Below are 22,316 nucleotides of genomic sequence, written 5' to 3'. Positions count from 1 at the left end.
ACAAAGCCCTGACCTCAGTCCCATAGAAAATATGTTGGCAGAACTGAAAAAGCATGTGGGAGCAAGGAGGCTTGCAAACCTGACAGTTACACCAGCTCTGTCAGAAGGAATGGACCAAAATTCACCCAACTTATTGTGGAAAGCTAGTGGAAGGCAACCTGAAACGTTTGACCCAAGTTAAACAATTTAAAAAGGCAATGCTACCAAATACTAATTGAGTGTATGTAAACTTCTGACCCACTGGGAATGTGATGAAAGAAATAAAAAGCTGAAATGAATCACTCTGGTATTATTCTGACATTTCACATTCTTAAAATAGTGGTAATCCCAACTGATTGTTACTAGGATTAAATGTCAGGAATTGTGAAAAACTGAGTTTAAATGTATTTGGCTAAGGTGAATGTACATTTCCGACTTCAACTGTATGTGTAAGAGGCTGCCAAGAAATCCATGTGTCAAGTTCCATGCTCTACATCGTTTCCTCTCCTCATCCTCTCTGACCACTGGCCTATAAGAACTGGTGAAGGGAAAGCAATATGGTGACAACCCAAACCAGTTCTCCCGGTCCGTTAAAAGGAGAGTTAAAGACCCAGTGCAGTCTAAACATTTATAAATATTTCTACACTGAGGTTGGAAAATGGTGATAATGCCCTTTTAGTTTAAGAACTGCTTGGAAAGACTGCCTGAAATATCAGGCATTTTTGGTGGGATGGAGTTTTGGCCTGCCTGGTGACATCACCAGGTGGTAAATTCTCTGCCAATAACCACTTATTTTCAGTTTTCCCCTCCTCACTCAGACCACTCCCAGGTGTCTTAGCAAAATTCTTGTTTGTGAAATTGCTCTTTGCTAAGAAGCTATTTTTGTTGCCTTGTTTTCAATTATAATATTCAAAATCACAGTAATGTACTTAATTGTTACCAGATATTATTTGATGTTGAGATAAAAACAGCTGCATTGGAACTTTTAAAGGGTAGTCCCTTAAAGAGGAGGAGAGGAAGCCACAATAGTATTTGGACATCACCCCATACACTTCTCCAACCTGTGGGATCCCATAACGATCTGGACCTTTAGGGCTGAATCATATGTTGAGATACAAATGTGTGTTCTCAATGTAGGATTGGGCCCTCAATGAGGAGCACTGTGTAACTTGAAGCCTAGTGTAGAGTTGTGTAGGTTTAATAAGCACATCAATTGCAAATAGTTGAGATTATTAATATGCACAAGAGACATCTGTTTAATAGGAAGATTATTTATATTTTGGCTATTTTCTAGAAAAGGGAGCTTGGCTGTATCCAATGCCAGCTGTATTAGATATGTCACTTGATCATTATGTGGTGAAATTATGAATGACACTATTTTGGTAACCATTGTTGGGCTAAGCGTCCTCTGTTGTAAATAGTTTAAAAAAAAACTGTCCTAACTACTTAAAAACCATCTATTGTAGACCATGCCCCTACATTACCAGAGGAAGATGAGCGAACGGTCCAGCACGTCTCGAGACGGATGCTTTGCCAAGTATTTGGATAGAAAGGGTCTCTGTCAGCGGAGGGGGGGAGTGAAACACGAATAGGATATGGTGTTGTCGTTGGTAACTAGTCTTCCCACATACAATATATTACACAGCAGAGCTGCCTTCTGCTATTCAGACAGGTGGTACACACTGCGTGCTGTATCTGAGCCTGCAATGTAAATGTTGTGTTCTTTGAAACTGAAGTAATGTCTCTTGCCAAACATTGTCTCCTAAGTGTCGTTTGAATAATTTGACAAATTCTGTTTTCTAGTTGTGACATTGTTATTGTAAAAAATAAAAAATAAAATATATTTCTAACTATTGTAAATATTATTGGAGTGTTTCAGAAAATATAAAATAAATTACTGTGAGTTACTTTGTTGTTTGTCGAACAATTTAATTTGGTTTACCTTAGATTAGTGTTTCCCAACCCTGGTCCTCAAGTACTCCCAACAGTACACACTTTTGTTCAGTCAGGTGTGCTTGTCCAGGGTTACAATAAAATGTGTGCTGTCGAGGGAATTGGAGGACCAGGGTTGGGTAACACTGCCTTACATCTTACTATCCCTTTTAGACAGGAAAGAAAATTACACAGAATTCAGTACACTGTTCATTGATTTGATGCATTTGTTTTATTTCTGGCAATATATTATCTGTAAAAACATTGGTAGCTGTAATTAGTTAAGTAAACAGAGCAAATACCAAAACGTGGGTGGTGTAATGGGAAAAATCCATGACTGTTAGTGTTTCCGTCCATATTGGGGAAATATCTCCCCAGTCGCTTACTAGAACAAAACATGTAAAGCAACCATTGGACATGGTTATGTTGCTTTAATGTCTAAATTATTTAATCCATTCCATCAATGGTTACCTGTCCTGCATAGTAACGTTACTTATCAAATCCAACGGTCCTCTTCTTAACCCTTAAACTCCTGACTGTCCTGTCAATCATTATTTTGCACTATACTCATGTAATCAGACATTCTCTGACACTGAATTCAGGAGGCAAAAAATCCATCATTACACAAAGGAATTACTGAGTGAAAGCATGTCACCCACCATGTTCAAGTTATATGATAGATCTTACCAAGGGAAGGAAGAAAGGATGCTTTGCCAAGTATTTGGATAGAACAGGGTCTCTGTCAGCCACAGGTTTATGGTGCATAGTGCAGTTTGGCACCTTTATGGATTGTCCCATGAAATGCCTGGTTCTGTTTCTTCGGGCCCATTTATGAGACCTATTATGCGTATTTAGCATAAAGAAGCTTTAAAATGAGAAAGATACCAAAACTATACAACTAGTTTGGAGGACAAGGGGTGCAAGCTCAATACAGGAGTTCAGATACAGGAAAATGCTGTGTTGTATTGTGTCAAAGTCCAAGACACTCATAGAGAGAGATCACAGAGAAATTGAGTTAGATTCTGATTAAATCATTCACGAGTAGGATCACAAGATGGACTTTGGGTAGTAAATGTAAGAATCATGACACTTTTTCTCAAATGTGCACTCAAGCCATTTTGACAAATCCAATTTGTCAAGTAATTTACAGGAGAGGCATCAGACGCTCACAACCAGGGTTGGGCTTGTTTCCATTTCCTATAGAATAATGACAGTAAAGAAAACATTATTGGATAACAAGGCAAAGTTAAAGGTCAGTAGTAGTCAGTAGACTAGTATGCATAATGGTTAGTTGTATGTACATTCACCAATCTGGTTATCTGTAGAAGTATGTGAGGCCACAGAACCTCACTGTGCTCCTCACAAAGAGCACCTTCATACTTAGTGTCGAATCATTCAAACAGTCTGTATGCATGTAAACTCAATGCTACTGTTAGTTCCCAGAATCCAGGGATGCCCAACTATAGTATTCTACGGCCCTTGGATTTTCACATCTCTCTGGTGCTGAGTTGTCCAATGAATGTCATAGAAAGTACACACCTGGTTGTAACCAGTATTTGAATAGAAGACGAGACCGAAAACAAGCAGACACTATGGCACTCGAGCTGTGCACCCCTGCCATAATCCCAAAAGTAGGTTTCACTCATGTTGTCTGATAACCACCCCAGTTCTGTGTGTTCCTACTCATCCGAAGGTGTTCCCGTTGCGGGCAGCCTGAGCATTGGTCCGGTTTCTGCTCCGGACCGGTCGGTCTCGGCTGAAGATGGTGTCCTGGTCACTGTCCAGCTCTGACTCGGACATCATGAGGCTGGAGTTGTGCTCTGTGCTCCTGTGTTTGATGTCTGAGAAGGGGACAGACCGGGCAGATCATGGCAGGGTCACCAAAAACAGGAATGTTTTGAAATGTGTTGATTGAAAAATCAGACACTTACTGTATTTGGGCCTCAGCTCCATTTTCTCCTGTTCGTCCATGTTGTCCAGTATAGTGTACTTGGTTTTCTTCCTGACCTTAGTGCGACTCCTCCTAAACATAAAAAAACAAATTTCTATTGAAGTTCCAATGCAGCCTTTAAAAAATATATCAATATCAAATAATTTCCAGGTAACAATTAAGTACCTTACTATGATTGTTTTCAATTAAAATAGTTTAAAAGATACAAAAAATTACTTGTTTGCTAAAAGCCATTTCTCAGTGGCTGAGTGGGGAGGGGGAAACTGAAAACGTGCTGTTATTGGCAGAGAGGTTTGGAACTCTCTTTCTTATTGGTCTATTAACTAATTTACCACCAGGTGATGTCACCAGGCAGGCCAAAACCCCATCCAACCAAAACAGGCAGTAATTTCAGGTAGTCTTTTCAAACAGCTCTTACGCTAAAATGGCAATATCATAATTTTCACAATTTCACAGTATTATTCCAACGTCATAGTGTGGAAATACTGTATATATACAGTACCAGTCAAGTTTGGACACACCAACTCATTCCAGGGTTTTTCTTTATTTGTACTATTTTCTACATTGTAGAATAATAGTGGAGACATCACAACTATGAAATAACACATATGGAATTATGTAGTAACCAAAAAAGTGTTAAACAAATCCAAATATATTTTATATTTAAGATTCTTCAAAGTAGCCACCTTTTGCCTTGGTGACAGATTGACAGATTTGCACACTTGGCATTCTCTCAACCAGCTTCACCTGGAATGCTTTTCCAACAGTCTTGAAGGAGTTCCCACATATGCTGAGAACTTGTTGGCTGCTTTTCCGTGAAGAGGCGACTCTGGGATGCTGGCCTTCTAAGGGAGAGTACCTCTGTCCAGTGTCTGTGTTCTTTTGTCCATCTTAATATTTTATTTTCATTGGCCAGTCTAAGATATGGCTTTATCTTTTCAACTCTGCCTAGAAGGCCAGCATCCCGGAGTCATCTCTTTACTGTTGACGTTGAGACTGGTGGTTTTTGTGGGGAATATTTAATGAAGCTGCCAGTTGAGGATTTGTGAGGCGACTGTTTCTCAAACTAGACACTCTAATGTACTTGTCCTCTTGCTCAGTTGTGCACCGGGGCCTCCCACTTTCTATTCTGGTTAGAGACAGTTTGTGCTGATCTGTGAAGGAAGTAGCGTTGTACGAGATCTTCAGTTTCTTGGCAATTTCTCGCTTGAAATAGCCTTCATTTCTCAGAACAAGAATAGACTGACGAGTTTCAGAAGAAAGATCTTTGTTTCTGGACATTTTGAGCCTATAATCGAACCCACAAATGCTGATGTTCCAGATACTCAACTAGTCTAAAGGCCAGTTTTATTGCTTCTTTCATCAGAACAACAGTTTTCAGTTGTGCTAACATAATTGCAAAAGGGTTTTCTAATGATCAATTAGCCTTTTAAAATATTAAATTGGATTAGCTAACACAACGTGCCATTGGAACACAGGACTGATAGTTGCTGATAATCGGCCTCTGTACGCCTATGTAGATATTCCATCAAATAATCAGCCGTTTCCAGCTACAATAGTAATTTACAACATTAACAATGTCTACACTGTATTTCTGATCAATTTGATGTTATTTTAATGGACAAAAAATGTGCTTTTCTTTCAAAAACAAGGACATTTCTAAGTGACCCCAAACCTTTGAACGGTAGTGTATATATAAAACATAGGAAATCACATGTTTTACTGCACTGGGCCTTTAACAAACAGCTAATCATAAAATCTATATAGGACCTTGCTGTGTGTCTGAGCACTAAAAGAAAAGTCACCTTTTGCAGCAGTACACACATGCCCAAGTGACTGTCACGATGAAGATAATGACCATGAAGAAGGACAGGATGAAGTAGAGAATCCGCCACTCTGCCAAACAGAAGAGAAAAAGGACTGGCACTGTGAATGTAGCATCTCACAGCAGACGGGGCAAAAACCATGTCATCCTCTCAGGACCAATGAATGAACATAGCTCACCACAGTTGCTCTCTCCGTCACCAAAGAACCTGCGAATGAGGTTCTCCGTCCAAAAGGGGTCACAGACACACTCCTTGGTGATTGGGTCACACGTCCCATGGCCCGAGCAGCGGAGCAAGCACACTGTGTGGGGTGTGGGATGAACACCAATACACAAACAGGATCAGCATACACCACGGCAGAGGACAAAGACAGACAGCTTTCTTAGTCACCAAGTGATGAGATCTAGTCTAATTTAATCTCTCATGTAATAGAATCAGAGATGGTCTATAATGTTGTTATAACATTGTAACAGGCTTTGATATAATATGGTATGATAAGGCAAGATGTGGTACTCACTGACTGTATCCACTCGAAGGACTCTGAAGAGCAGGTAGTCAGTCTTCTCCCTCAGCAGCTGACCACGCAGCACACTGGCCAGTTTAGGACCAGGGACTGGCCCCTCAGGACCCTGCACTGAGAACCTCAGCACTGTGCTACACGCGCGCACACACACGCACGCACGCACGCACGCACGCACGCACGCACGCACGCACACACACACACACACACACACACACACACACACACACACACACACACACACACACACACACACACAAACAATGCAGTAATACAATGTGTAAAAACACAACCATGTATGTTTTGTATGTGTTTGCTGCATTGGGCAGTACCTGATATCTGAGTGTCCCCATAGGCACCTGAGGTGGATGTCATTGTCCACGACGTGAAGCAGTGCTGCCAACTGTCTGAGCACTGTGTCCTTCTGTGACACACTCACCTGGGCCAGCGCCACCAACATCTCCACCTCTACCTCCTCACGTCCACCAGGGTCTGTGGTGTCATAGCAGAATCAGAATTAGTTAGGTAACATTGATAAATAAGATGTTTTATCTACTTTCATAAATATGCTTATGTGGAAAAGTCACTTGGGGCCCAGAGAGGGGAGAGGTCAGGATTGTCTTCATATGTGAGGGTGAAGGGCTCCACAATGTCTGTACACCAGTCACTCCCTACTTTTCCCATTGGGGGGAGGAGTATGGCTGTGTCTGGAACCGTTGTATGTCCCCTCTGATGTTGAAACTTGTCTTTCATAGTATATGACCTAGAGGCTCACTCCTCTCCGTGAGCTTGTCCAGGGGGGGTTGTATTTGAGATGGGTGTATCTAGAATTGACAATTGATATATGCCATTGGATGAGGTAATGTTTTAGTAATAGGAAGTACCAAGAACGAGAAGTAGAACCTCATCTAAGAGAGCAAACTGAACAATAATTTATAGCTAATGCTATCTGGCTATGGGATACTCCTCTCTCTCAAGTAAAAGTCTTACTTTGTGCAGTTTTCCTAAGACCTGTGGTTCGTCATTGTGATTTGAGAGGGGTGGATCTTTGCTATAAAAGATCTCAGTTGCCATTTTGTAAGCACTCTCAGAGAATTCATTTATAGACACTGAATTGATCTGAGAGTCACAGGGCTATGGTGAAGCTCATTTCATTAAAATATTAAGTTTATATATAACTGTGACTGGTGTGTGGTTTGTAACTCTCCTTATTTAGTAATACAGGAAATTTCCATGACAGTGGACACACACACTGTCTGAGAACATACACACTCTGACAGAACACACATACAGTGGGGCAAAAAAGTATTTAGTCAGCAACCAATTGTGCAAGTTCTCCCACTTAAAAAAGATGAGAGAGGCCTGTAATTTTGATCATAGGTACACTTCAACTATGACAGACAAAATTAGGGAAAAAAATCCAGAAAATCACATTTTAGGATTTTTATGAATTTATTTGCAAATTATGGTGGAAAATAAGTATTTGGTGTCCTACAAACAAGCAAGATTTCTGGCTCTCACAGACCTGTAACTTCTTCTTTAAGAGGCTCCTCTGTCCTCCACTCGTTACTTGTATTAATGGCACCTGTTTGAACTTGTTATCAGTATAAAATACACCTGTCCACAACCTCAAACAGTCACACTCCAATCTACACTATGGCCAAGACCAAAGAGCTGTCAAAGGACACCAGAAACAAAATTGTAGACCTGCACCAGGCTGGGATGACTGAATCTGCAATAGGTAAGCAGCTTGGTTTGAGGAAATCAACTGTGGGAGCAATTATTAGGAAATGGAAGACATACAAGACCACTGATAATCTCCCTCGATCTGGGACTCCACGCAAGATCTCACCCTGTGGGGTCAAAATGATCACAAGAACGGTGAGCAAAAATCCCAGAATCACACGGGGGGACCTAGTGAATGACCTGCAGAGAGCTGGGACCAAAGTAACAAAGCCTACCATCAGCAAGGGCATTGAAGATGAAACGTGGCTGGGTCTTTCAGCATGACAATGATCCCAAACACACCGCCCAGGCAACGAAGGAGTGGCTTCGTAAGAAGCATTTCAAGGTCCTGGAGTGGCCTAGCCAGTCTCCAGATCTCAACCCCATAGAAAATATTTGGAGGGAGTTGAAAGTCCGTGTTGCCCAGCAACAGCCCCAAAACATCACTGCTCTAGAGGAGATCTGCATGGAGGAATGGGCCAAAATACCAGCAACAGTGTGTGAAAACCTTGTGAAGACTTACAGAAAACATTTGACCTCTGTCATTGCCAACAAAGGGTAAATAACAAAGTATTGAGATAAACTTTTGTTATTGACCAAATACTTATTTTCCACCATAATTTGCAAATAAATTCTGACTAAATACTTTTTTGCCCCACTGTGTGCTGTATGTGCTGTTCAGCTCTTCCTCCTAATGCTCGGCATGGTCCGTGGGGAAACAGTCTGAGCACACACATCTACCTGGCCGCACTTCCACGGTGGCTGTGGCGGTGCTGCTGCGTCCCTGGGTGTCTGTGACATGCAGCTGGAACACATAGGTCCCCTCCACCAAGTTGGCCAGGTACAGGAAGGCCTGCTGCTCTGAACTATACAGCACATCCTGGGGAAACAACAGGACAGAGTAGTTCCTACCTTAAAGTAGTTCCTACCTCCTAGCTTCCTACCAGTTTAGCTAACAGCATATTACAAGTTCAAACTATATTTACCGTATACCTAAGTATCAAGACTCCTCTCACTCACCCCAGCAGCAGGGCTCTGACTGTCCCGGACCCAGAGGAAGTGCACCTCGGCTGGGTCACCATCCGTCACTGAGCCTCTGAGCACCAGGGAGTTGTTGGGCAAGGTGAGGGTATGGCTGCCGCTGGCATGTGCTACAGGAGGAAGGCTTCTGGCTGAGGATGGACAACAGGCTATAGATGAGTACCATCATACTCAACCAGCCTGGGTGATGATGTCTCATCTTGTTTTTAACAGTTTTGCTGTGTTTGAAGCATTGTGTGTTTTTTTAGCAGGTTGACGTTTGCCATTAATTATTATTAGGGTTAGCAGTGTGGTTAAGGTTAGGTTTAAAATCAAATTGTATTGCTTTGTGACTGTGCCAGCTAGTGACCACTCTGCAGAGCTGCCTCCAGTACATGAGTCATCCCAATAAATGCCAACCTGTGATTTCTTACCCTCTTGAACCCTGACTGTGAGAAAAGCACTGTCTGTCAGCCCTTCCTGGTCACTCACAGTCAGACTAAATGTATAGCGGCCCGCTCTGAGGCCCGTTACTATGGCTACGGGCTTGTCCACACCCTCTGTCCTTGACCCTGGAGGACCTCTAAAAAACAACACAGAAAAGCATCATGAGAAAGCTCTTCAGCTTGTTCTTCATATCTTTATAGACTTTTCTGGACACAACCTTTGACCTATATGAACAGCGTTGGTACCTGATGGTGTCCCAGTGGTAGCTAGTGACGGCGTGGTCATCAGTGCTGCTGCTTCCGTCCAGGGTAACACTGGTCACTGGGAGGGTCAGCTGCCTGTTAGGACCCACTACAGCCACAGGGGCTCCGTTTGACTCCTTGACCTCAGCTATGGGGGTGTTTTTGTTCTCTATGGGACAGAGCAAAACAGATAATTTGTTGAAACATGTCCTATGCATGTTTTGATACCCTTGGGTTTTCTACTAGGTGGACTAAGGTAAAGGAATGCCTGAGGTAAACTGCTTGAGGACAATCTAATGTTGTAAAACATATCTGATACTCTGTTATAATCATAATACTGTCCTTATGTCATTTACCTGTCATCTGAGTGGCAGCGGTAGTGACAGAGGCGGTGGCTGCAGTAGGGTCACCCTGTCTGTGGGCCAGGGTAGCAGCAAGGCCAGGGCTGGAGGTGGGAGTGAGGGTGTCATGGCTGGGGTAGGGCAGTCGGTCATTCTCCACTTGCTGAATAATCTTCACTGTAGCCGTGGTGGAGTCTGACAACCCGGCAGAATCTGTAATGGTCAACCTGGAAAAAAAATCAATATGAATCCAGCTACTCTGTACGCTTGTATTGTAGTGGTGGGGGAAACATTGATGGTAATGGCTTACCCACTATCTATGTCACGTTTCCATGAGGCTTCATTCATAGATATAACTATCTGAAGGCAGAAAACCTTTGGTCCTGTATTATTGTTGGTTAAACACCAACTATGATTAATAGAGACCATATACTGTAATTATTAGTGCAGTCTGACCTGTGTTCCATGGTAGAGCAGCATACCCAAACTATTTTTTCTTCCATTCATTATTTGATTTTCAATCCTTGAATTGACTGAGATTAAATTGAATTGGACCCCAAGTCTAGGCCATAGAGGTCCTATCCATACCTGAACGTGTACTCCCCAGGGGCAAGGTTGGATAGGTTGGGAATCTGTGTGTCCGAGAAAGCTCCAAGCTCTATGGATGGACCTCCAACCTGCTCCCAGTGATGGCTGATGATCACTCCATCATCAGTACTCTCTGTGAGGGACCATCAAACACAAGATAGGACAAACGGACAACATAAGATATCATTAAGTGGATGCTTGATAGAATTCATAGTCAAATAATTGGATAGGACAGATTGAAATACTGGCTAACGTTATTTAAATACAGCAGTAAGACAATGAAACGACCCAAAACAGATCTTCATCCTCGATTGAAACATTGTTTTTGTTTCACATCAATAAATGTTGGAGCATTTGAGTGTGCATGCCCTAATGGCTCTTAGTCCAGTATTTGATAGTAGACTGAACTCCTTGATCTGTAATGTTCATTCATCTGTCTGATACTACTGCTCTGGTGACAAGAGGAAGACTGCCCTCTACTGATTCATCAACACCATGTCCAGCAGCATCTCGACACCCACAGGGGAACATTTCTCCTTACCATTTCTCATTTTGGGGGACTGTCATGATGATAAATATTTAGATAATACATGAAGCCAAAAGCTAAAACAAATTATTTATTGAGGTTGTTACAAACTTGGAAAAGAAAGAACAACCATTTCTCGATTGAAAGAATATGGTCTTACCTTTACATTTGAGTAATTTAGCAGACACTCTTATTCAGAGCGAAATACAGGAGCAACTAGGGTTAAGTGCCTTGCTCAAGGGCACATCGACAGATTTTTCACCTAGTCGGCTCTGGGATTTGGTTACTGGCCCAACGCTCCTAACCACTAGGCTACCTGCCACCCCAGCTATATAGTATTATATGCAAACTATTCAATTACACAATATTTGAAACAGATAGCTTATTTTGTTTACAATAACACAGTAATTGTTAGTTTATAAGGCGATTAGAAGTAGAATATACACGCCACGGTGGAAGTGGCCACTTCTTTGTTGCCCTCTTTTATTGGGATGTTTTGTTCTAGTATCTCTTTGTTCAGTATTTGACATGGTTTATTTTAAAATGCAACCCGAATGTAAATTCAGCTTGTAAACTCAATCAACATTTTCCCCACATTTCATATATTTAAGTCAGAGGAGAATCACTTTGTCCAAAGTGACAGTGGCCTACATGCTAAATCTCTGGTCTCCAAGGGGAAAAGTCACAGCTCCATCCCTTGGCTCAAAGGGCGAAGCCGCGACTGGTGACCTGCACCCGTCGAAGCCCCAAAAGGCCAAAGTCCTATATGAGTCCATCCTGCTTGTTGACCCCAGAAACTCCAATGAAATCAGGATGATCCTGAGGAAGGTTTGTTGTCTAGGCTCATCTCAGATGGCTGTGTCATGTCCTAAGCTGTCTCACAGTGTCCAGTCTTGTCCCAGAGTGCTGTGCAGCAGGTGGAGGGCAGTGCCAGTCAGGTTCCTGCCCACTGACAGAGAAGCAGCTGAACAACTTAACAAAGAAAAAAATGAAAAGATTGGAAGATTGGTGTCGTTTCCGGTCACAACTTGCAGACTTGTTTACGTGCTGCTGTGTGTTTTGTTGCTAACCTTACTGTTGGAGGAAAAATAGTTGAAATGACTAATTATGTATACATTCCAATCAGAACTGACTAGTCCAAATGCTAATATGTACTGTACACATATGAATTTTCTCTCTTGCTCCCATTTCCAAGTGTATATAATATAGTCAGGAGTTTAGTAACAATGAAGGTCTGTTCCTTGTACAAATGAATGTACTATCTCCAGACTGTCTAGACTGCTGATTTATACTGACTGACCTTGACTTCAGGCGTGGAGCAAAGGCTCGAGAACTATAGGGCCTCTCTACCGGTGTCATGAAGAGATAGAACATTTAGGAAACGCTGATGTCATTTTCAGTTTATAACCTGTGGTGAAATGTGTATGTAACCAGTACTCTTTTGTAATAAACGCTGTTACCTGAATTTAAGACTGGGGCTCTGTCCATTCCTATAATAATAATATGGGTTTTATGATCCCATAGAATGCATTGACAAGAGTATTTCATCCTGATTGGGAAATAATACAGAGGAATTTAGAATTCCACTAACACTTTCTTTGCTACCTGACAACTTTTTTTTACTTAAAAAAAAAAACTTTTCGTTTTTCCCTCACTCAACTTTTTTTCATTAAACTTTTTCACCCGGGACGCTTTGTCGCTGTACTCATAATATACAAGAGAACGATCGCCTCACGGCGAGGACAGCCGTGCTGCAAGCCCAGCTTCAGACACAATCGTTAAGAAAGAGTAATTTCAGTGTAGGAAAGAATGAAACAGCGTCTGTGCTACCAGTAAGTACAGATAGTAGTATAAATCCCCTTGCTCAGTCCCCGCTGCTGGACAAATTTCTCATGGCTTCTGGAGGGAAATGCTGTAGGAATGCTCAACCAGTGTCGCTCATTCAGCCGACAGAAACTTTCAACGGGTTCTCCCCATTAAGCAGCGAGTCGGAGTCAGAGGCCGAGCCTTCTCGGGTCTCCACTCCTCCCGTTACGGGGTCTGAGACGCCAAAGCCTCCCACCATTAGCTCTGACAAATTGAAAACACTAGTCATTGGCGACTCCATTACCCGCAGTATTAGACTTAAAACGAATCATCCAGCGATCATACACTGTTTACCAGGGGGCAGGGCTACCGACGTTAAGGCTAATCTGAATATGGTGCTGGCTAAAGCTAAAACTGGCGAGTGTAGAGAGTATAGAGATATTGTTATCCACGTCAGCACCAACGATATTAGGATGAAACATTCAGAGGTCACCAAGCGCAACATAGCTTCAGCGTGTAAATCAGCTAGAAAGATGTGTCGCATCGAGTAATTGTCTCTGGCCCCCTCCCAGTTAGGGGGAGTGATGAGCTCTACAGCAGAATCTCACAAGTCAATCGCTGGTTAAAAACGGGTTTCTACCCCTCCCAAAAAATAGAATCTGTAGATAATTGGCCCTCTTTCTGGAACTCACCCACAAACAGGACTAAGCCTGGCCTGTTGAGGAGTGACAGACCCCATTCTAGTTGAAGGGGTGCTCTTATCTTATCTATGAACATAGACAGGGCTCTAACTCCCCTAGCTCCACAATGAAATAGGGTGCAGACCAGGCAGCAGGCTGTTAGCCAGCCTTCCAGCTTAGTGGAGTCTGCCACTAGCACAGTCAGTGTAGTCAGCTCAGTTATCCCCATTGAGACCGTGTCTGTGACTCGACCTAGGTTGGGCAAAACTAAACATGGCGGTGTTTGCCTTAGCAATCTTACTAGAATAAAAACCTCCTCCATTCCTGCCATTATTGAAAGAGATTGTGATACCTCACATCTCAAAATGGGGCTACTTAATGTTAGATCCCTCACTTCCAAGGCAGTTAAAGTCAATGAACTAATCACTGATCATAATCTTGATGTGATTGGCCTGACTGAAACATGGCTTAAGCCTGATGAATTTACTGTGTTAAATGAGGCCTCACCTCCTGGTTACACTAGTGAACATATCCCCCGCGCATCCTGCAAAGGCGGAGGTGTTGCTAACATTTACAATAGCAAATTTGAATTTACAAAACAAAAACATTTTTGTCTTTTGAGCTTCTAATCATGAAATCTGTGCAGCCTACTCAATCACGATTTAATGCTACTGTTTACAGACCTTCTGGGCCATATACAGCGTTCCTCACTGAGTTCCCTGAATTCCTATCAGACCTTGTAGTCATAGCAGATAACATTCAAATTTTTGGTGACTTTAATATTCACATGGAAAAGTCCACAGACCCACTCCAAAAGGCTTTCGGAGCCATCATCGACTCAGTTTTGTGGATCTTAATGTTTTTTCCCCATAATCCTGGACTATCGGACCACCATTGTATTATGTTTGCAATCGCAACAAATAATCTGCTCAGACCCCAACCAAGGATCATCAAAATTCGTGCTATAAATTCTCAGACAACCCAAAGATTCCTTGATGCCCTTCCAGACTCCCTCTGCCTACCCAAGGACGTCAGGGGACAAAAATCAGTTTACCACCTAACTGAGGAACTCAATTTAACTTTGCGCAATACCCTAGATGCAGCCACACCCCTAAAAACTAAAATAATTTGTCATAAGAAATTAGCTCCCTGGTATACACAAAATATCCGAGCTCTTATGCAAGCTTCCAGAAAATTGGAACGGAAATGGCGCCACACCAAACTGGAAGTCTTCCGACTAGCTTGCAAAGACAGTACCGTGCAGTATCGAAGAGCCCTCACTGCTGCTTGATCATCCTATTTTTCCAATTTAATTGAGGAAAATATGAACAATCCTAAATTTATTTTTGATACTGTCGCAAAGCTCACTAAAAAGCAGCATTCCCCAAGAGAGGATAGCTTTCACTTCAGCAGTAGTAAATTAATGAACTTCTTTGAGGAAAAGATCATGTTCATTAGAAAGCAAATTACGGACTCCTCTTTAAATCTGCGTATTCCTCCAAAGCTCAGTTGTCCTGAGTCTGCACAACTCTGCCAGGACCTAGGATCAAGAGAGATGCTCAAGTGTTTTAGTACTATATCTCTTGACACAACGATGAAAATAATCATGGCCTCTAAACCTTCAAGCTGCATACTGGACCCTATTCCGGCTAAACTACTGAAAGAGCTGATTCCTGTGCTTGGCCCTCCTATGTTGAACATAATAAACGGCTCTCTATCCACCGGATGTGTACCAAACTCACTAAAAGTGGCAGTAATAAAGCTTCTCTTGAAAAAGCCCAACCTTGACAGAGAAAATATTTAAAAAACTATCTGCCTATATCGAATCTCCCATTCCTCTCAAAATTTTTAGAAAAAGCTGTTGCGCAGCAACTCACTGCCTGAAGACAAACAATGTATACCAAATGCTTCAGTCTAGATTTAGACCCCATCATAGGACTGAGACTGCACTTGTGAAGGTGGTAAATTACCTTTTAATGGCGTCAGACCAAGGCTCTGATCTGACCTCGTGCTCCTAGACCTTAGTGCTGCTTTTGATACCATCGATCACCACATTCTTTTGGAGAGATTGGAAAACCAAATTGGTCTACACGGACAAGTTCTGGCCTGGTTTAGATCTTATCTGTCGGTAAGATATCAGTTTGTCTCTGTGGATGGTTTGTCCTCTGACAAATCAACTGTAAATTTCGGTGTTCCTCGAGGTTCCGTTTTAGGACCACTATTGTTTTCACTATATATTTTACCTCTTGTGGGGTGTCATTCGAAAACATAATGTTAACTTTCACTGCTACGCGGATGACACACAGCTGTACATTTCAATGAAACATAGTGAAGCCCCAAAATTGCCCTCGCTGGAAGCCTGTGTTTCAGACATAAGGAAGTGGATGGCTGCAAACTTTCTACTTTTAAACTCAGACAAAACAGAGATGCTTGTTCCAGGTCCCAAGAAACAAGGAGATCTTCTGTTGAATCTGGCAATCAATCTTGATGGTTGTACAGTCGTCTCAAATAAAACTGTGAAGGACCTCTGTGTTACTCTGGACCTTGATCTCTTTTTAAACGAACATATCAAGACTGTTTCAAGAACAGCTTTTTTCCATCTAAGTAACATTGCAAATATCAGAAATGTTCTGCACAAAAATTATGCACAAAAATTAATCCATGCTTTTGTTACTTCTATCTTAGACTACTGTCTCAGCCTCCAGTATTTATGCTGCAGTAGTTTATGTGTCGGGGGACTAGTGTCAGTCTGTTATATCTGGAGTTTTTTTCCTGTATTATTCAGTGTCCTGTGTGATTTTAAGTATGCTCTTTCTAATTCTCCCTTTCTCTCTCCCGGAGGACCTGAGCCCTAGGACCATGCCTCAGGACTACCTGGCATGATGACTCCTTGCTGTTCCCAGTCCACCTGGCCGTGCTGCTGCTCCAGTTTCAACTGTTCTACCTGAACCCTGACCTGTTCACCAGACATGCTACCTGTCCCAGACCTGCTGTTTTCAACTCTCTAGAGACAGCAGGAGCGGTTGAGATACTCTGAATGATCGGCTATGAAAAGCCTACTGACATTTACTCCTGAGGTGCTGACATGTTGCACCCTCGACCACTACTGTGATTATTATTATTTGACCATGCTGGTCATTCATGAACATTTGAACATCTTGGCCATGTTCTGTTATAATCTCCACCCGTCACAGCCAGAAGAGGACTGGCCACCCCTCATAGCCTGGTTCCTCTTTCGGTTTCTTCCTAGGTTTTGGCCTTTCTAGGGAGTTTTTCCTAGAAACCGTGCTTCTACACATGCATTGCTTGCTTTTTTTTTTTTGGCCGGGTTCCTTACAGCACTTTGAGATATCAGCTGATCTAAGAAGGGATATATAAATATATTTGATTGGAAGTTAACAATAATACAGAAATAAATAGAGCCAACTGCAGAGGCCTAAAGTGATCCTCAAGCTGCAACAGGGTGAAACCCGGACTGAAGACAACAGCCATCTAGATGGAAGGGGGGCTCTGCCAGTACGTCAGATAAATCATCTATCAGCAAGGGATTAAAGAGAACAGCCAGCCAGATGGAATGAGGAACCTGTACCTGTAACGGTTTTCGTCCTCCTCTTCTGAGGAGGAGTAGGAAGGATCGGACCAATGCGCAGCGTGGTAAGTGTCCATAATATAATTTTAATGAAATATAACTGAACACAGAAAACAAAAGAATAAGAGAATAAATGGAAACCGACACAGTCCCGTATGGAGCAAACACTGACATGGAAAATAATCACCCACAACCAACATGGGGAAAACAGGCTACCTAAGTATGATTCTCAATCAGAGACAACAATCGACAACTGCCTCTGATTGAGAACCATACCAGGCTAAACACAGAAATACAACATAGAAAAAAATAACATAGACTACCCACACCAACTCACACCCTGACCAAACTAACACAAAGACATAATAAAGGAACTAAGGTCAGAACGTGACAGTCTGGCAGGGGACAGAAGAGAACAGCCAGCCAGATGGAATGAGGAAGCTCAACCTGTACCTCAGGGGAGTCTGCCAGGGGACAGAAGAGAACAGCCAGCCAGATGGAACGAGTAGGACTTAACTCCAAATCCAAACGCTTCTTCAATATCCCTCCCAACCAGAAGAAGTCGAGAATCATTGATATTTACTCAGATGAATTTGCACCCAGACACATAGCCAATCACACATACACACACAAACACTAACAACATTTGCTTTTAAGTTTAGGTTTGCAGCATCTATTAGTTTGAAAATATACTTTTACATTAACCACACACAGTGTGTAGTATTTGTATTCATATTAGTGTGTTTTATGGTACGTCGGAGCTGTGACTGATCATTCATCTGATATATATTTATCTTTAGTAGACCTACTCTAAAAGTAAAGAGTAAAATTATGGTAAGGGTAGTCACCATCCAAAGCCAACTATTTCATACATACGGCTGCCCTTGATGATGGTTGAGCTGGCAGGAAGTGACACGACCTGGGTTACTGGGAGGGTGACGGCTTTGGGGGTCTGGTTCCTTCTCGCCGCTGTAAAGTAAGAGATATTCCATCCATTAGGACTGTCAGCCATGTGTGACTGCTGTGTGCCCTTTCTAATTAATCCAGGAAATAAACTTCAGCTCATGCTTGTAAAAACCCTTGTGTTTGTGACTGTACCAGTTTGGGGCTCTGGGCCGACGGAGGCTACCAGCTCCACTGTGTCCCTTGGCAATGTTAGCTCTACAGGATTGTCAGATTATACAGAGACAAGAGATTGAGAATAAAACAAGAAAATATGAGATAGAAACATCTTATGTAAAACGAAATATGAAGAATATGAAAGACTACCTACAATCACCAATAAAGGTTTAAAAAATCCAATGAACAAAAACCTATTGCAGTACCTGTCTGTGTGGATGTGGTCAGGGGTACAGTACTGGACAGATGAGATGGGGCTTTATTGGGATGGGAAGTCCTTATTTGGCTCGGTTGGGAGGAGTGAACACTGTCATTCTGTGGTTTGGGCGTGAATGTTGGCCCTGAGCTGGCCATGGATGTGTTCTGTAGTTCACTATCCTACAATGAAAACACAACAGAAAATACATGACTATTCGTATTAGTACATGAAGACTCTCTAATATAGAACCTGTATGTCTCATTCCCAAATTAACACTCTCTCCAAATCCCCCTCCTGGGAATGGCTGACAAGCCTACATTAGCAAGAGAAGCTATATGGATTACACTATGTCCTATCCTCAAAGGATACGTGAAGGTCAGGCGCGCTGAGTGAATGTGACTACAGAGTAGTTGAGTCAGCAAAATGCCACTGTAATAACACACACATATATGCAGACTGTCAGCTGGGTGACCGTTTATCATACCTCAGGGAAGTAACCCTATTTAAAATGTAAATCTAGACAGACTGCTTTTTCATGGCCAGTTTGTTCACTAATTGTGAGCTATCTAAATCCTAATTACTGTATTGGATCAATGGAACGTAGAACATCTATGTAACTCAGTATCATTTCCACCATGTCCTGACAAACATGTATGTGGTTCTCACACTGCCTGCAACCCTATCCATGCCATCATTTCCTGTTGTGTCATGATTCCTGCCCATTGTTCCATCTGACACTTACTTTCTTGTTTTCAGGTGTATCGCCAGACGTGGGGTCGCCGGGGGGTGCCCCCTGGTTGACTGTCGCCCCAGTGGTAGGACTGGGCAGGCTGCTCTCAGCCCCTTCTGTTGCAAATCCCAGCCCCTCTAACCTGCCTTCACTTTCCGATAGGTTGAAACCATCCCTCCCTTCCAATGCTGCAGGCCAATCTAGAAGATCCCCACCATTATCCTCAGGGCCAACTTCACTCTCAGGGTATTCCAAATCCATCCCACCTGGGTCACCAAAATCCGTCTGGGGCCCATCTAACAGGGCTAGGTCCTTCAGTGCCTCCACGTCCCCAGAGGGGTGGGGCCTCCAGCGACTGGGATAGGGCTCCCCCCTGACCAGAGACTGGAGCAGCAGGGTCTGGGGGGGTCCTCTCTGCAGGAAGGCCATATAGGAATCAGCTCCAGGTCTCTGTCTGGGCTGGCAGTTCTCCCTCTGCTGGCAGCTGAGGATGTAGCAGCGACGCTCAAACAGCCAGGCCAGGTTACAACCGGGCAGATCACAACAGGCCCCGGCACACTGCGCCAGAGATGACACGTCCGGCACCCGCAAGATATTGCTGCTCCTCAGGGCCGGGGAGACCACAGCCTCTGAATAGGTCGCACCCTGCCAGCACTGTGACGCCGCTGCAGCTATGGTACAGAGCACAGAGATATATGGTAAAACAGCTTTTGCTTATACTTTGCTTATATTTAGTAAAGGTCAGCAATAAAATCAGAAAGAGTCACCTTCCAACATGCTCCACTAAGGCGTCAACCAGATGGAACCATTAAACGGAGGGAAACTAGCATGAATTATTCAGCGATCACTTCACTGATACTGTGAGCCTAGGTATACTCACATCTTAGCTCTCAACAATATCATCTGATAACATAGGCAAAAGGCATCAGCTGCTTTCTTTGTGTCATAGTGGCGAGTGTACGATAATGAATAAATGGACTCAATAACAGCAAACGTAATTCTTCTGCTGCTCTCATAAGGGGATATTGAGTGCACAAGCAGATCCTGGTAAACATCACCCAAATATACTGCCACTCTTAGAATTAATCAACAAGCTTTTTGGAGGTACTTAAAGGGCACATTTGGGTTCATTATCCTGTTATTGATTGTTCATTTTAACCCCCGAAAAGCATCTCTTGTGAAACCATTGTCTTTTTGACAATATGGGAATCAGAAACTCAATACAAACATGACTGCTGTTTGTTAACTTCATGCTACAATACAAGTATACAACATAGAACACACAGCAAAAATATTCATTTAACATGAGGTACAGTCACAAGAATGTCATTTTAAAGATGTCCCCTAACCTTCCACATAGTGCCAGATGAGACAGAGAAGCAGGTGAGCTCCTGTCTGCATGATGCACTGGACAGACTGATCTAAACCTGGAACACAGAAGAAATCACAGACACATTACACATTGTCCCAGATATTAATAATAATAATAATCACACATCACCTACTGTATCTACCAATGACCACTTTGATACTCACACACAAAAGCAACATGGACTCTCCTACCCACAGAGAATGACCGTCAGTATCCTCCTGCCTCATGTTGAGTGGATGGTGTGTGACTCCGTGTAAAGCCACATGCCACCTTGGCAAGGATGACACAGCACCGCTCTCTGCCCATACCTCCCATGGTGGACTCTACTGGTGGGAACCTGTTACTACTGTCACCATACTGTGTGCTTACTGGTCTGTTGCTTCTGCTTACTGTATACGTAAACAATGGTCGTATATTTAAGTTGTTTCAGCTAATTGTTAAGGGTAGTGGTTAGGATAAAGTGTGATTCTGACATAGGGCTACAGATCAAGGGTCACTGTATTTGAACTCAGGACAAAGCATTGAATTTGAACTCAGAATTGATCCCCATTATCTGTCCTTTTGCATACCATGCTGAGAAAGTCACTGAATAAGCTGACACCATAGAAGGCTCTCTAAATAACTAATTAATTCATCAATTACTTAATCATGAGTAAACCTAACATATTGGTAATGTGTGGTCGCACTAAAACACAACATCCAATAAAGTCAACAAGCTGACTTCCTTTACTTTCTCAATCCACATCCCTTGTATTATAAAGCGCTGTTCCAGCACCAAGGACAGCAACTGAGGGAAGGTGGAGAAAAACGGTTTCACGAGGCATTTGATGATGACGCAACCAACTGTTTTCGGGACTGGGGTCTGCAACACAGAAGCTAACGTCATTAGCCTACTAACCTCACGGTTGTTGAGGAGATAACATGGTTCGAATGTGTAGCCTACAACAAGATATCGAATTTAAATAGATACTGCCGAGCAAGCCAAGCAGTCCAACTATTCAAAGCAGCCCTCCATTACTCACTGCTCATAGAGCACTTGCGAAAGATGTAGCTACACGTGAGACACTCACCAATGATGAAGGGTGCAACAATGTATCCAAATAGCGGTAGAAGTGAAAGTCGTTGTTCCAGTCGATAAGACAAATTATGCTGGCATTTTGTAGAGAGGGTGTAAATTCCCGGTGCTCACACAATGTGCAGTCGAAATACGCCTAGCTCGGCTGGGTTGCTACAGTCTTGTTCACGCCAGCTAATGCACCATCCCTTTCCACTGTTCCCCTGCTGCTGTTACCGGTAGACATCCTTTGTAGCTCTTTTGGGCGCAGCCTACTGGGTGGTGGTAGGTCTCGAGAGGCAATTTGCTCTGCAGCTGAGCAAAATGAGTGCGCACTGATATTCGGGGAAAAGCTACTCATGTCATGCTGCTCACCATCCCTGACTGGCTTCGGTGGCTTGCCTTCCATGCAAGGGGAGGAAGTGTCGCCAGCGGGATATATCAGGGGAGGGGGACGATATATCTTTAATATACAGTACCAGTCAAAAGTTTGGACACACCTACTCATTCAAGGGTTTTTCTTTATTTTTATTATTTTCAACGTAGACTTATAGGGAAGACATCAAAACTATGAAATAACACATGGAATCATGTAGTAACCAAAAAAGTGTTAAACAAATCAAAATAGATTTTAGATTATTCAAAGTAGCAAACATTTGCCTTGATGACA

The 22,316-nt window shown here is 42.7% G+C and overlaps 1 protein-coding gene across 2 annotated transcripts; it reads right to left on the bottom strand.

Annotated features, from left to right (window-relative positions):
• Window positions 1-2,064: 2,064 nt before the first annotated feature.
• Window positions 2,065-22,049, bottom strand: LOC124004745 (dyslexia-associated protein KIAA0319 homolog). Of its 2 annotated transcripts, none has more exons than XM_046313478.1 (18): window positions 21,663-22,049; window positions 20,570-20,647; window positions 19,233-19,891; window positions 18,498-18,669; window positions 18,271-18,333; window positions 18,049-18,141; window positions 10,572-10,704; window positions 9,999-10,210; window positions 9,646-9,811; window positions 9,388-9,536; window positions 8,954-9,105; window positions 8,675-8,813; window positions 6,541-6,700; window positions 6,206-6,342; window positions 5,867-6,013; window positions 5,668-5,758; window positions 3,843-3,934; window positions 2,065-3,752 (listed from the first exon to the last, which is right to left on the bottom strand). In XM_046313478.1, the coding sequence occupies exons 2-18, from the start codon at window positions 20,619-20,621 to the stop codon at window positions 3,595-3,597; spliced, it is 2,775 nt and encodes a 924-aa protein (XP_046169434.1). In that variant the 5' UTR covers window positions 20,622-20,647; window positions 21,663-22,049; the 3' UTR covers window positions 2,065-3,594. The 2 variants fall into 2 exon arrangements, with proteins under 2 accessions (XP_046169434.1, XP_046169435.1); XM_046313479.1 differs by having other exon boundaries at window positions 5,867-5,989.
• Window positions 22,050-22,316: the final 267 nt, after the last annotated feature.

Source organism: Oncorhynchus gorbuscha, linkage group LG19 (assembly GCF_021184085.1).
Source record: "Oncorhynchus gorbuscha isolate QuinsamMale2020 ecotype Even-year linkage group LG19, OgorEven_v1.0, whole genome shotgun sequence".
NCBI classification, from domain to species: domain Eukaryota; kingdom Metazoa; phylum Chordata; class Actinopteri; order Salmoniformes; family Salmonidae; genus Oncorhynchus; species Oncorhynchus gorbuscha.
This window is presented reverse-complemented; position numbering and strand designations above follow the sequence as displayed.

Bases quoted from the DNA above. Each gene is read 5' to 3' on its own strand.
- LOC124004745 (XM_046313478.1), bottom strand. From the start codon at position 20,621: ATGCAGACAGGAGCTCACCTGCTTCTCTGTCTCATCTGGCACTATGTG. The intron at 9,106-9,387 runs GTAAGAAATCAC...GTCCATCCTCAG, and splicing joins CACAGTCAGGGTTCAAGAGG to CCAGAAGCCTTCCTCCTGTA. The intron at 5,759-5,866 runs GTGAGCTATGTT...TCTGTTTGGCAG, and splicing joins TGACGGAGAGAGCAACTGTG to AGTGGCGGATTCTCTACTTC.